This window comes from Seriola aureovittata, chromosome 2, assembly GCF_021018895.1.
Source record: "Seriola aureovittata isolate HTS-2021-v1 ecotype China chromosome 2, ASM2101889v1, whole genome shotgun sequence".
NCBI classification, from domain to species: Eukaryota; Metazoa; Chordata; class Actinopteri; order Carangiformes; family Carangidae; genus Seriola; species Seriola aureovittata.
Genome location: NC_079365.1, coordinates 13,757,828 through 13,772,779, shown reverse-complemented (window position 1 = coordinate 13,772,779; position 14,952 = coordinate 13,757,828). Strand labels below are relative to the sequence as shown.

The 14,952-nt window shown below is 42.5% G+C and overlaps 1 protein-coding gene across 2 annotated transcripts in view; it reads right to left on the bottom strand.

The window, feature by feature from the left end:
• The window catches only part of LOC130183050 (low-density lipoprotein receptor-related protein 1-like), a 90,520-nt gene that overhangs the window by 57,434 nt on the left and 18,134 nt on the right, over positions 1-14,952 (bottom strand). For both annotated transcript variants that reach the window (XM_056398368.1, XM_056398374.1), the window contains exon 3: positions 3,592-3,729. In XM_056398368.1, the coding sequence (XP_056254343.1) occupies positions 3,592-3,729 (138 nt within the window). The remainder of the gene's footprint in view (positions 1-3,591; positions 3,730-14,952) is intronic.

The following is a 14,952-nucleotide window of genomic DNA, read 5'->3' as shown; positions in this document are numbered from 1 at the left end:
TCCTCCTTCATATCTGGCAGAAGACACAGAAGCTTATGGCATGCCTGTAGGTATCAGGAGCAGATGCTGCTGAAGCTGCCATTGTTCATTTCGTGGAGAATATTTACAGCACCGCAGGGGGCTGAGGGGCATAAATACTTGACGTGTGAGGCTAAATTTTTTAACTAATACTCTCTGCAGCCTGCGCCTGATAATGAGGCACATGTTGAAAGATTCAGATTCAGCTTCAGATTCAGTTACTCATCAACTGAGCAAAAAAGTGAGATGTGATCTACAGCACGTGTGGTCGAATGTAGTGAGACTACATGTCAGCATTTTAGGAACCGAAAGCTTCGCAGATACAGTGCCGGCCCTGAAAACAAAAAAACATCTATTCAACCAGAATGAGTCATCGGTGAGAGCGATGTGTTCTGAGTTGGAAATTGTAAGAGAACAACAGCTCAGTACAATGGTGCTAAAGATACAGAACTAACAAACAAAACATTTTCACATTTAGCCTCGGGTGAGGGATTTTGGCTCATGATTAAATGTTTGTTTTGGTCACAAGTGAATATCCATTACTGCTCTCAGAACCCATCCAGCTGGGCTGCACCATAAATCTTTGTTTACTGAAGACCAAATGTTGGCCCTGCCCAGTAGATGACGGAGAAGAATCTGAAAGCGAAATCTTCAGAAGCTTTGCAGAAAATTACAGTTTGTCAATCTAATGCATCATCACACCCATAAGCAGGGCTATCCTTTACAGGAAACAACCACCATTCTACATTATCCTCATTATACCGAGAGCCTGTGCCTGCCTTGACCTTTGAGATATTTGTGAATGAAAATTGAACCCATGAAGATCATCATACCATTCACAGAATTGCTGAACAGAAACAGGAGCTAGATGCAGTCTTAAAACTTCACCAGGCCAAACTTTACCAAAAGTTCAGATACATTCGATTTCAGGTTGCACTTATGTATTTAAAGTGTGGCAACTGAATATAAACGGACAGAAAATAATAATGGGTGAAATGTATAATGTTGTGATTATTGTTAATACAGCTGCAAAGTGAAGTCCGACGCCAAGAAAAACTCAGCCCACTTTAGTGAAGCGATTTTTTATATTGTTACATCAACTGATATGGTTGTTATAAGTGATTTTTGTGTGTGCAGCTGCTGATTGTCAGTACAAAATATGAGTCTGGCTAGAAAGACTTCAGTTCTTTGATTCTATGTAACTGACATCAAAATGTCATATTCATTTTTTCGTCTTTTATATCACTGAAGTTTTATGTTATGTATGTGAAGTTAAGACGGATTGGTCCTTTAAGTCAAATAAATTTTAGATAGAAAACTTGAGTGGAAGGCAAACAAACCCCGACCATCTCCAAGGCTGCATACAGACGCTTCAATCACACCTTCCAGTCAGCTGACTGACCGCATAATGGAATCTTAGCAGACTTTTTAACGGTGCGCTGCACATCCTGTGAGATATAAATCAAGGCACAGTGAGTCATAGTCAAACAGACACAGCCATGTCAAACTAGGCTGAGATCTATCGGTCACAAATGATTCACTTTGCCCAGAAACACTGGCAGACAATTCACACTAACACAACACCTCCGGGGAGAGAGGAGCAGAGCGGGATCAAGAATCTCTTCTTCGAGGCGCCGCGCTTTCAAACTGAAAGAAAGAAAGGCCCACAGTTCTGTTGCTGTACTGTACATATTTTTTTTCCCACTACTGACCAAATGAATTTCCCAAATCAATCAATCATTAAGTTAAACTCGAGCCAGAGCAGCTCCAAACACCTATAAGGCACTGCTGCCAACCCCCATACAACGCTATGAATATTACAGACGGGCAACAAGTCCTCGAGTTTTCCTGCTGCTCTCCAGAGGCTTGCTGGGACAACCACAGTTCAAATTACAGACGTGCCCGGAATTTTCCAAAACAAGTCTGAGCACCAAACAACTGAGATGTGTTTAGAAAACCAACATAGGCAACAATGTAAACAACCTACCATGGCACATACCACAAAATATTTATTTTGGAGCAAATAAAATGTTCTGTGTTGGCTCTGAATGCAAACCACTCATATCAATTGGATGACCCTGAATGGGATGCTTGACAGCCCCTGGAATACAAAAGATGTTGTGGGGAGATATCTATTTTTCACACGAACACGAACACACACACATGAACACACACACATGAACGCACACGCACACACACACGCACACGCACACACATACATACGCACGCACACACTTTTCAGTTTAGTTCTAACTAAAACAGAGTCTTGGCCTTAAAATAATAGGTCCACCTTGGTGGAGCCTCTTGTTTTTGTCCCGAGTAAGCCGCTACATCCCACACATGTGGGCAGATTTTCATCCTCACTATGAGGTGAATACACACACACACACACACACATACACACTCGCATACAGAAGACCACTCTCACCTCAAAGTCCAGCCAGCCTGAAAGTGCATTAAAATTTGATGTCCTTTCCAATGCCTCTCTCTCTCCGTGTTTCTTTAATAAATATTTCATTCAAGCTCATTTTTAAAGGGAGAGGTTTTTAGTGGAGAGATGGGGGGAAAAACACAGATATGGAAAAGACAGGTGCCCACCTCAGGAGAGCAAGAGATGGTCAGGTTAATATTTTGCTCTTAATTTTAGAAAGAAAATCCCAAAGCCTTGGAATAAATAATAATTCAATCTTTTGTTTTTGATTCCTTATCTTAGCTGCTGGTATCTGGCAGTTTTTTTTATGTATCAAGCCAAATGAAAATCTACTATTAATACCAATCAAGGTTATTCAAGTGTAACGTACACTTCAGGGTATATATCAATGTTGCAGTGGTAATGATCTCTGCTGGCTATTCTAACATTTATGGGTCTTGTGTCAGGATTCAGACCACTTTGAGAATCGAAGCAGCTCAATGGGCGCCATCTGATGAACTATCATCACTTGTGCTCCTCGGCTAACCTTTGCACAGACATGTCTAACAACAGATGAACTGAAGTTCCCTTTAGACCCTCACCCTGTACTGGAATAATTCATCCATCCAGTGAAGATATTTAGGTCTTTTGCACAACAACGTATTCCATCAGCACATTCTTTTATAGGAGATTACATTCTTTCGGCTCATCATAAATGACTTCCTAATTTCTGGGTTTCAGAATGACAACTTCTCTATTTTAAAAGTGTATTGAACAGAATGAATTCATGACTGTCTGGCTTCAAGTTAAAGGGTAAAGATACAGAATGTCAAACATCCAGTTGGTTGTGTCTCCATAAAGCACAGAAAGCTGTGGCTTGATGGGAGAGGAAAAAACAACACATACAGCCCGTTTTAACACAGAACACGGCACAGTTCAATATTATCACGTAATGTGATAAATCGATCTGTTACCGTGACTTCACTGTTATTTCACAGTGTGAAGATTTCAGGAGTGAGAACTGTACGATAATGAATAGTACAGTAGAAAATCCAGTCAGACTTCACACAGACAGGATGCTCTAGCACAGGAATTGTATTATTAAGCCCCTTTTACACTCAAGTGATCAGAGAGTCAAACATGGATGAATGTGACAGTGATACCTCTGCAGTGTGGGCCCTCATCCCAGCCGTCAGTGCAGTCTGGAACCCCGTTGCACAGTTTGCTCATGTGGATGCAGAGCTCTGTTCCTCCACACTGGTATTCATTGGGAGGGCACCGTGACACTGTACTGTGGGGACCTGAGAAAAAACAAAAAAAACAAACATGAATACGGTCAACTGAAAAGCGAAACTGCACTAAGAACCAAATTAGTGTTATTTTCAAATGCAGTTTTCCTTTCCCTTATTTTTTTTCCTGAAACATTCCATCACATAAATAACTACTTGTCAGTTGTGCTGTTCAGTTTTCAAAATTTATGGAAAGCCTCAGAAATTTTACATGAGAAACTTCAGGTTCTTTTATTGTTTCCCCTTGATTAACTATTTATTTGGTTATTTATCAGATCTATTGATTATACATGCTGTTTGACCTGTGTGTTAATACACAAGATGACTAGATATATGTGGGTGAAATTATTGGTAATAATCAACTAATGCTAATGATTATGTTCATTATGGATTCATCTTTTTTGCCTTTGCTTAAAAAAAATGCTTCAATAATGAATCAATTGTCAAAATAGCTGCGGATTTATTTTCAGTCAAACAAATTAATGATTGAGCTTATCATTGCAGCTCTATAATCAACCCATTAATACAACCCAGATAGAGTTTGATCCTTACTCACATAGATGGTTGTTATTTGATGTATATTTAATGTGTACATGAATGGAGCTGTATATCAAAGTAAAAATGCTTTTCCAAAAAAGGCTCCTGTGAATTTTGCAGAGGTCCATCTGCAACTCTGTCAATGAAAGTCACTAAAATTGTTCTTTCTGCTTGGATTTGCACCACTCTCAGCCGGCAGAAACACAAACAGTATGTCAGAGCAAAATGGATATTACTGCACCACCTTCCCTGTGAACACAGCTCCAGCTGTGCCACTCCTAACACCCCGTTGCAAGCAGATTTCTTTGGGGCCATGAAGACGCATATATTACTGTACCGTGCAGCCATGAGTTCCTACGATTGAGTTTACCCTGGGCTGTTTTTCATACGCCTTCTCTCTTTGTCTCTTTCATCCATTTTGCCCTGACTACAAACTGCTCAGTAGGGCAGAAATGCTTAAAAAATCAATCTTTATGAAATACCGCCCTTTCATTCTGTCAGTGGATGACAGACTTTCTGACAGACAGCGGGCTCTACGTGTGCGGCTGACAACGTATTTGTCAGACCGCTGCAACACAGAAATGATTCTCTCCTGTCTTGATATGCGAGTGCACATCCAGCTATCTGTTCCTTAATATCTGTGGATGGCAGCACTGTGGTGGGTCTCATCACAAACCATCCTGCGCCCAGATACAAGACAGAGGTAACCTGCAGCGGCTGTGCAGCAAACACTCTATGAATACACTAAAAACAGATTAAGACTGATTTTGAAATACCCTTCATGCTTAGCATTGTTGAGAGTCAATAGGCCAACTTAGTTAGGCATAATAACAGACCCTTAAATATTATCAGACAATTAATTACAGTGGCCCAACAGGGACATTCCTACAAAGATGCTCAAGATCATAAAGCCGCTCCTGATCAACAGGTGAACAAACCGGTGTAATTCCTCCATGCTCTTCACCGGGGTGTCCCACAGCCCTGCCTGAAATAAAGACCACCCCAGCTATCTAACGTCTCGTTGCACTTTCATTAAATATAACATGAACCCTCGGGAACAAGAGCAGATGCACTGTAATCACACAACAAAGGCTGGTCATTAAATGGGGGAGGAAGTTGTTGAGAGCAGCAACTAGTGATAATGAGACAATGTAAGTCAGGATGTGTCTGGCTCAGCACAGTGATTGATCAATCACATCGTAGTGTCACTTTGCAGTAATTAATCAGAGATGCATGTGAAACGTCGGGGAAAACAAAAAAACTTTCTTCTGATTTTCAAGTTGGGAAACATATTTTCAGACCAGTCTGTTTTCACCAACCGTCTCTGTAAGACAAATTCATTTCCATGTGTCAGTGACAGTTCAGATTCTAAAATGAAGCCATTTGTTTCACGAAAAGCAGGTATTCTGTTCCCCTCCTTTTCTAAAGCTGGCTTTTTGGTTCCTTTACCTTGTTTCCCAATTCTTCCGCCTTTCCCCTCTCATCCATCGTGGATTTACATTCATCTTTTCCTCTTGCCAACCTGACAGGCTAAACCACAAGGCAGAAATCCAAAGAACCATTGTGGCAGCATAAGATGGCCACTAGGGAAAACTAGCAGGAAGTACAAACACACCATTATCCTAGCTGGGCCTAGCCAAATGACTACCTTCACTACGTCTACAGCACACACACATCCATCCCAGAGGCAAAACACTGACAATAAGCCCGCCACTGTCCTGGCATGCAGGCCTGGTATAGTAGTAGGACTGAGTAAAAAAACATATCCATCTTGGGTGAATATGCGTATGGCCTAAAACTCCTCCTCCTCTTCTAAGACACTAAATCTATGCAGCTTGAACTCACCATACAAGTGAAAATACTGCTAAAACCATTTGCTTAGCACAGAGGGCTTTTCTCCTTAATGACCTTATTACTGAACTCTTTTTCTTGGATGAAGTCTCCTGCCTCGTGACTCTGACCAGACTTTCATCCACAAAAAGACTAATGACTCAGCACAGCTTCTGTCCAGTCGATGTGTTGCCCACAACCTTGTGCTGTATTGCCAAACTGCAAATTTTGCCTTGCTAATTCACAATAATGTTAACCACAGCAGATTTAGTTTAACAGCATTTATGTCTTTATAAAAGATGATCAACCACAAAGGGCTGGATTGTAGTTATGAATCGTGAAATATTTGCCTGTTCCAAGCAAATTTGTTGCATTGTGTGTTTGAGTCGTGGCAGATAATGGGATGTTTCTCTAAAAGACATAGTAAGAAGTTGAGAGATATATTGATTGATCATTTGTCTTGTTAGTCAATTTTCATTCACTGAAAACTAGAGCCAAGATGCAGCATGATGCTTTTTGTCTTTTCTTTCCCACTTCTTTTTCCCACGCATGAACTTTATTTGAAACCGATCACTCCTCTACAGGGCTCATCTTTCTCTGCCTATGTGGCACGTCAAACTGTCCCATTGTCCCACCTCCAAAATCACTCCCTCTCCTTCTTTATCTCTTCCCATTATTTTCCTCCCAACATCTGTTGACCCATTTACAGTAACTGTATGAGAGTGAGAGGAATATGTGGAAAACGAAGACTGTAAGAGACAAAGAGAGGGAGGGAGGGGGGGGGAGAGAGAGAGAGAGAGAGAGAGAGAGAGAGAGAGAGAGAGAGAGAGAGAGAGAGAGAGAGAGAGAGAGAGAGAAAGTGAGAAAAAGCAGAGAGGAGACACAGTAGACCGAGTGGAACACCTCATCCACAGGAAGTGGACAGAGCCCCACAAGGCTTCATTCTTGTGCGAGCTGGCAGCGAGGCCGCAGTGGAAAAGGCATTGCTAATTTGAATTAAACAGGGTCTTTTATTCAACATTCCTCTACTGTGAGGGAGCCAGGTTAGCAGGCCCAAACCCCTTTTTTTTTTTCTTTGACAAGTTTCTATTTGCTCTATTCCTCTATGCAGGTCGTCAACTGGTTCAGTGAAAGATCTACACAGGCTGGGCTGGTACAGCTTCAACTACTCTGTTCTGTAGCTCAATTAGAGCATCTAGGGAAAAGGAAAATTATCTCTGTCATTAACCCATTCAAGTTATCCTTCTGAGAGTGCCGCAGGTCGTAGACCGACGCTGGTGATTTGACTGTTCTTTTCCTGTGGTGAACCCTAGGTAGTTCCAAGGTTTCATATCTCTGCTACAAACATCACAATGACGTGAGCAGATACCGGGACAGATTTCACTTCTTCCATAGATCTGTCTGACTCAAAAATTTGGTTGAGGATGTACAAACAACAACTGCAGCACTACTTCAAATCTCAAACTGCAGTGCATTAAAGAGGTTGTTTCTTTGAATTTAGAGTAGCAGCTGACGAATACTTTTCTCCAGTCCCAGTCGCCACTAGAGCCAAACAAAGCCTTTCTTCTTTGAGCATCTATCAAAACAACACTGCGGCACGCTGGATTTCAGACACCTTGCACGAGCGGAGCCTTTAAGCTGCTACACACAGAGGTATATCACATGCACTTTTCCAGTCCGAGGGAGTGAGGGCAGAGCGGGTGGTGAGCGAGGTGGGGGGACAAGAGAACTAAGGCCATTGTTTGGATCACACAAATCGGCTGTGGCCCCCCTACAAAGCTTGGCTGAGCCCCGGTGTTGTAAGCAGTGTCACGTGCGAAGCCTGATCTGAACTGCGGCACTGCCACATGGAGGGAGAGCTGGGGGAAATGGTGAAGGCCACAGGGGCACAGTGATGAAGGGGAGGGGTGGGGGGTGGGGGGGTGACTCTTTCTAATTATGTGCTGTTTCAGGATTAATATTTTAAAGACACAGTCTCCTTAGTAACTGTATCTGCTCGGATTTCTCCCACTTTTTTCTGACTCTCGAGCCTTTTCTTTCACCAGCAACATTTTTGCAGAATTATTCATCGTGGAAACTGTCTCTTCATCTGTGTTTCCTCTCCAGTAGGAGAGGGAGGCCCAGCTGACTGAGAAGGAGTCAAGATCTGGGTCTGGATCTGGCTGTCCCTGAGCCCAAAGCTTGTTAGGCTGTGGGGATTTTCCATTCACTAGTTTATGCTTCCCTTCCATATGCTAGTCGGCACAATGCTCATTCAACCAATAACAAACACGCAAACAAATAACAAGATGCTGCCAGTGCTAGAACAAAAACATAAAAGGGACTTTATGTGAGCCAGAATGAGGCCAACTGTAGAGAGCAACGAGGCTACCCACTGCCTGCAGTTTCATTTTAAATACTGCAGAGGCTTCAGCATGTGAAACAATAGTGGATACACAGCACATTCTACTGTCAAGCATTCGATAATTAAAATAATCATACCACTTTTCACAGACGTCAACCATCCAGATGCAGATGAATAATTTAATATGTTGATCCATAAATATACCTCATGAATAAATATCGGCGCACCACTTTTCTGCCGGCAGCTCTTAGTGACACACTAAACTGGGCTTCTCTGACCACTGATGTCCCCACAGGCTGGCCGGGCCCTTTCTGTGATGCTCTTGGCCCACATGACACATTCTTGGACGGAGCCCCTGAATCCTGACCCAGCAGCCCCCGAGGCACCCCTTGACCTCCCCCCATGGTCTGCCCTGCCAAAGGAACAAAACCCCCAAACAACTAGGACACGGCAGTGGAAACAAGAGGCAACAACAGCAGAGTTCCGTTTAGGTTAAGAGAGGACAGAGCGGCTAACATGGGGAGTTTGTGTTTTGATGTTGCTACTCAACACAGTCTTGTCAGAAAGCTCACAGGCAGCAAAGAGAGCAGGCGCAGCAACAGCTAGCGGCAGAGCGCTGAGGGTAACAGTGGCTGCACTGCAGCTCTGTTTATTTCTGACAGCTATCCTATAAACATTCTGCAGGTGAAAAACAACACATTAACCTGCCACTCCAGTTGCAGCTGTGGGTGTCTCACAAATACAGGAGTTTGTTTTCAGCTACCTGTATTTCCTTTGTCCAGGGCATCACATAGTATCAGTATAACAGTGATTATATACAAATTCACATCATAAATTAAATTAATTATAAGCATCTCTCTGGCTTTAACTCTGGTGGCAGACTGTGTGACCCCTCTGCACCCTGCACTTGATGGTGGGATCTTTGGTCTTTTGGCTCTCTGCTCACCCCTTTCCTTCCAAGATATCAACACCACATTTTCATTCCTTCCTGGGGGGCTTCTGGGGTGGCTGGCAGGGTGACAAGCAAAGCAGGAAGGCTAAATCCAGCTCTCGAAAGCACAACAAACTGAGCTTTCTCCAAACACAGCAGCGCCACTGCTCCTGAGGGCAGAGAAACCACTGAGCAAACAGCTCTATCAGCAAAGTAAATTCCATGATTCATATAGGACAACACCACCAGACACCCCAAAATAAGAAATAGATTGAACCTACATCAGTATTGCTTATGAAAGAGGAAAAGTAAAGTTACACAGAAAGGAAATCATTGGTGAAATACATAAATATATAAATATATTCTGCCATTCATCACTCTCTCACACACACACACACACACACACACACAGGGAAAATCTCAAAGCTAAACCTCAATATCGATATACTGTGTGTGTTAAGGGACTGTTACCGACAACTTGACGCCCCCCCCCATCCCCCTGTAACAGGAGTCAGAGATTGTGCAAGTCAAACTAACAGCAACGTGACGCCTTTTTACACCTCAACACAAACTGAAGAGTAAACACACACACACCCACACACACACCCACACACACACACACACACACACACACACACACACACACACACACACACACACACACACACACACACGCTTCCTTAAGCTTATGCATAAAAGAACAGATGACAAAAAGTTCCAATAGCACCTCTCACACACATACCATGTAAATCAGACACACACTCTCTCCGTCTTTTTCTCCTCCTTTCTCTTACAAACACACAGATGAGAGAAGAAAAATAGACCTATTGCCTACTGGAAAAAGTTCTTAAGTAGTGACTCTATTTCTGAGGCTGAACATACTCTTTATTTGATTCATTCGCCTATTATTTCCTCACAATGGACTGAGGATTAACTTAAAACTATTAGTACTGTGCAAGTTTTTCTTGTAGAAAAGAGGAGAGGCAGCCATACTGCTGCCCCAGAATGACTAAATATCCGAAAGGCACCTAGTCTATTTTGGCTTAGAGTTCTTACGAAGAAAGCAAGAGACTAACTTTAATCGTCACAAATTAAGCACCGAGCCGCTTTCCAGAAAGTCATTTTCATTTGTTAGGGCATTAGAAAGCTAATTCAAAGGACAGACGACTAATTGTCGCATAGAAAAATAGCTATGCAAATGACAGGAAAGGCCTGAGGGGGTCGGAGCGGAGGATGAGAGTGGTCGTCATCATAAGAGCCAAGAAACCTGAGGAGACCAAAGTTAAACCACCGATGCAGGAGACAAGCTGTGTCTTCAATAATGCACTCTCACATACGGGATGTAGTCATTTATTGCTGCTACTAATCAGACAGAAGGTGGTTCATCATACAGAGAGAAAGATTAGCCACGAGGCAACGACAGGTGTTCAACATCTGTCTGCCTCTACCTTCACGATGCATGGGTGGGGGCTTCGATTACCCAAATGTTCATATTTTTTGTTGTTCGTGTCTTTCATTCTCCCACATCATAAACCCCGCTCTATCTCTCTTCTCGTCTCAGGCTTGCTCCTAGTCCCCCCCCCCCCCACAAAGAGGGCCTCTGACTTGCCCCACCCCCTTCTGCGCAGAGCCCTGCTGAGATTACATAATGCTCTTTTTAAAATTTAAACCCCTGACACGCTTTTCTTGGCTGAACACAGGCCGGACTCTCCTGTCCTGCTTCAGGAGCCAGCCTGCTTTGCCCTCTCTTCTGCTCCGGCCTCAACTCCTCATCTAAAAACAGCCAACTGGTGGATCCCATCCGGCTCTCCACACCCTTAAATAGACTAATATATATATATATATATATATATACGGACGCAGACCAAGGAGGACGCCACTTCTTATATTTATATATATATATATACGGTCAATCCCGAAATTATTCATACCCCAGGCAAATTTTTACTTAAAGTTACTTTTATTCAACCAGCAAGTTTTTTTTTTGACCGGAAATGACACAGGCTTCTCCCAGAAGATATAAGACGATGTACAAGAGGCATCATTGTGTAAAAAGATATTTCTCAGCTTTTATTTACATTTGAACAAAAAGTGGCATGTCCAAAATTATTCATATCCTTCTCAATAATCAATAGAATAGCATTTATTGGCTATTACAGCAAACAAACGCTTCCTATATTTGCTGACCAGCTTTCTGCATGTCTCCACTGGTATTTTTGCCCATTCATCTTTAGCGATGAGCTCCAACTCTTTCAGGTTGGAGGGTCTCCTTGCCATCACCCTAATCTTTAGCTCCCTCCACAGATTCTCAATTGGATTCAAGTCAGGACTCTGGCTGGGCCACTGCAAAATGTTAATGTTTTTGTCCGCTAACCATTTCTTCACCACTTTTGCTGTGTGTTTTGGGTTGTTCTCGTCCTGAAATGTCCACTGGTGCCCAAGGCCAAGTTTCTCTGCAGACTGCCTGATGTTGTTGTTGAGAATCTTGATGTATTGCTCTTTTTTCATGGTGCTGTTTACTGTGATTAGGTTCCCTGGTGTATTGGCTGAAAAACACCCCCAAAGCATTAGGTTCCCACCACCATGTTTGACAGTGGGGATGGTGTCCTTAGGGTTTAAGGCTTCTCCTTTTCTACGCCAAATGAAGGATACATCATTGTGGCCAAACAATTCAAATTTTGTTTCATCTGACCATAAAACAGAAGACCAGAAGTCTTCTTCTTTGTCCAGATGATCATTTGCAAAGTCCAAGCAGGCTTTTGTGTGCCTTATCTGGAGAAGTGCCGTCCTCCTTGGTCTGCGTCCGTGAAACCCAGCAGTGTGCAGTGTCCGTTGGACTGTCTGCCTTGAGACGTTGCCACCAGCAGAGCCCAGATTCACCAGAATGGCCTTGGTGGTGATCCTTGGATTCTTCTTCACCTCTCTCACTATCCTCCTGGCCAGCACAGGTGTCACTTTTGGCTTCCGACCACGTCCTCTGAGATTTTCCACAGTGCGGAACATCTTGCACTGTAGCCACTGGCACTTGAAAACATTTAGATATGGCCTGATAGCCCTTTCCTGACTTGTGAGCAGCCACGATGCGCAGCCGCAGGTCCTCAGTGAGCTCCTTTGTCTTAGCCATGACTGTCCACAAACCAACTCCAGAGAGCTGCGGTTTTTCACCTGTTAAGTTGATTAAAACAGCTGTTCCCATTGAATCAGGGTAATTAAGATGCTTTAGAACTTTTGATTTTCCCATAGACTGTGACAGTTTGCAAAGGGTATGAATAATTTTGGACATGCCACTTTTTGTTCAAATGTAAATAAAAGCTGAGAAATATTTTTTTCCACAATGATTCCTCTTGTACATCGTCTTATTATCTTCTGGGAGAAGCCTGTGTCATTTCCGGTCAAAAAAAACCTTGCTGGTTGAATAAAAGTAACTTTAAGTCAAAATTTGCCAGGGGTATGAATAATTTCGGCCTTGACTGTACATATACTCTGAACCTTGTCAGATGAAGATCACATATCTTAAAAATATTTTCAATTTTAAATTGACAGAGGAATGCTTTGGATTGGAAGAATTTCATTTTTAATACGTTGGCAAACAAATTATACATGTCACTCCGCAATTTAATTTGACTGTAAGGGTTGTCTAATTAATTCTTTTATATTAACAATGGAAAGTTTTACTACATGTAATATGAAAGGTGCTGCTTGTGGATGAATGAACCGACAGAGAATTATCCTTTTTCAAGATTATTTTTCTGAGGTTCTTGCCTTTATTTGACAGTCACCATTATAGAGGCAGACAGGACACATGGGGGAGAGAGAAGGGGTGTGACATGCAGTGAATCCAGAATTAAACCACAGGTGCTGTGCTCAGTAACCATTCGGCTACCAGAGCGCTCCAAAGGAAAACCTTTGGTAAATAACCAGTAGAGCACCTGCCCAGCAAAGTTTGCGACTAGCTACTTGCCAGCTAACAAGCACATGAAGCATTTAGCTGCTGAAGAGCCAGATATAGGCTTCATATGTCCCTCAGGAGTCGGTGGAGACCTAAACAGAGCTAAAAGGAGAATGAATATTGGACTTAAATTCACCAGAAAGAAACAAAACTCTAATAAGTGTTAATGTTTTTTGATTGTCTATCTATGGGTGTGTAAATAGGCAACTGCTGGCTAACATGTTCAACACGTTCATAAGATATGTCATTTTTCATGTTTACAGCTTGTTGAGATCCATGAATGCAGGTTTAAAGTATTCTGGACACATTTCCTAATTTCAGTAAATAAAATAATAGTTCTAGAGCGCATCACTGCATTTTATAAATAGTTCCTCTTACTTTGAAGGCTTCAGTATTCTGGATTTGTTACTTCTTTAATTCAATAAAAGTATAATCTGACACATAACTTACTACAATGTATCACATTTTGTGCCCAATTTAGTGCAAACCCAACTCTCTGCCAAAATATATGGCGTTCATGTCACATGGACTGATGAGTTTCAGAGAACTGCACACTCATGGTGACAAGCCCTCTCCTCTGAAGGTGTGTGATGTAACGCTCGCACTGATATTTGTGTTTATGTGTGTATGTGTTAGTGACTACTAGGGGAATGCCATTTGAAAAACACAGTTTAAAAGCATCTTTGATTGAACCCTGTTTTAAAAAGGCACAGAAAAACAAAACGAGTATAAAAGAGAGAGAGGAGAGAGGGCAGACTGAAATCTGCACATGCACTCACACTTGCAGGAACAAGGTGCTGGCAGGTGAAAGACTCTTTCATGTTGAGCAAGGGTTGTTTTCCTTGACATGTTGATGGCTATCTGGACTGGGTGGTGGCTGCTTTAAGGAGACAGTAGCAGGATCAAACAGATCACTTCCTCTTCCATATCTGCACTGCGTAACCACTGGCTTTGGGTCAACTGGCTGTTAAATGAAACCACTAAAAAAATACACACCAAACAATAAACCCCCTCATGGTTCATTACGACTGCTGTGGGTCTAACTTCTGAGCAAACAGATCAATGATAAAACAAACGCACACTTTTCTTTCTTCTCAAGGCAGTCTTTCATTTTTTTGACAGGAGGCAATGAGATGTACATTACATCATAAAAGATTATGTTTTCCACTCTGAAAGTGGCCGTTACAAAAGTGCTTCATCTCCTAAAGCGCTAATTGCAGCCTAGGTGGGAACTGTCTATAAAACTGCCCTTATTAAAGGACAGGGGCAGGGGACGTCATTGCAGCGTTACACACTTCCTGTGTTTCCAGGGCACACTCACTGCATGTGGGAATGTTTTAGGAACCCTAATAAAGTCTACAGCCCAGGGAGAAGGCAGCTCTACAAGAGCCTACACCCTACCTCAAGGCTACGGACAGGGGTATTTATCTTCATTACATGGCTTTCAATTGTTCATTGATTAGGAATCCAGATCAAAGTGCTACATAAAGGTCATATGCCCAGACAACCATTTTGTTTTTGTTTTACTCTTTCAGCATACCTCTATGCCAGTCTGACCCAGCACGCCGGGGTACAAAGAACAGCATTGTGGGGGTTACACAGCAGGGCAAAGCAGCTGCACTGGACAGTGGCTGACTTCACTGG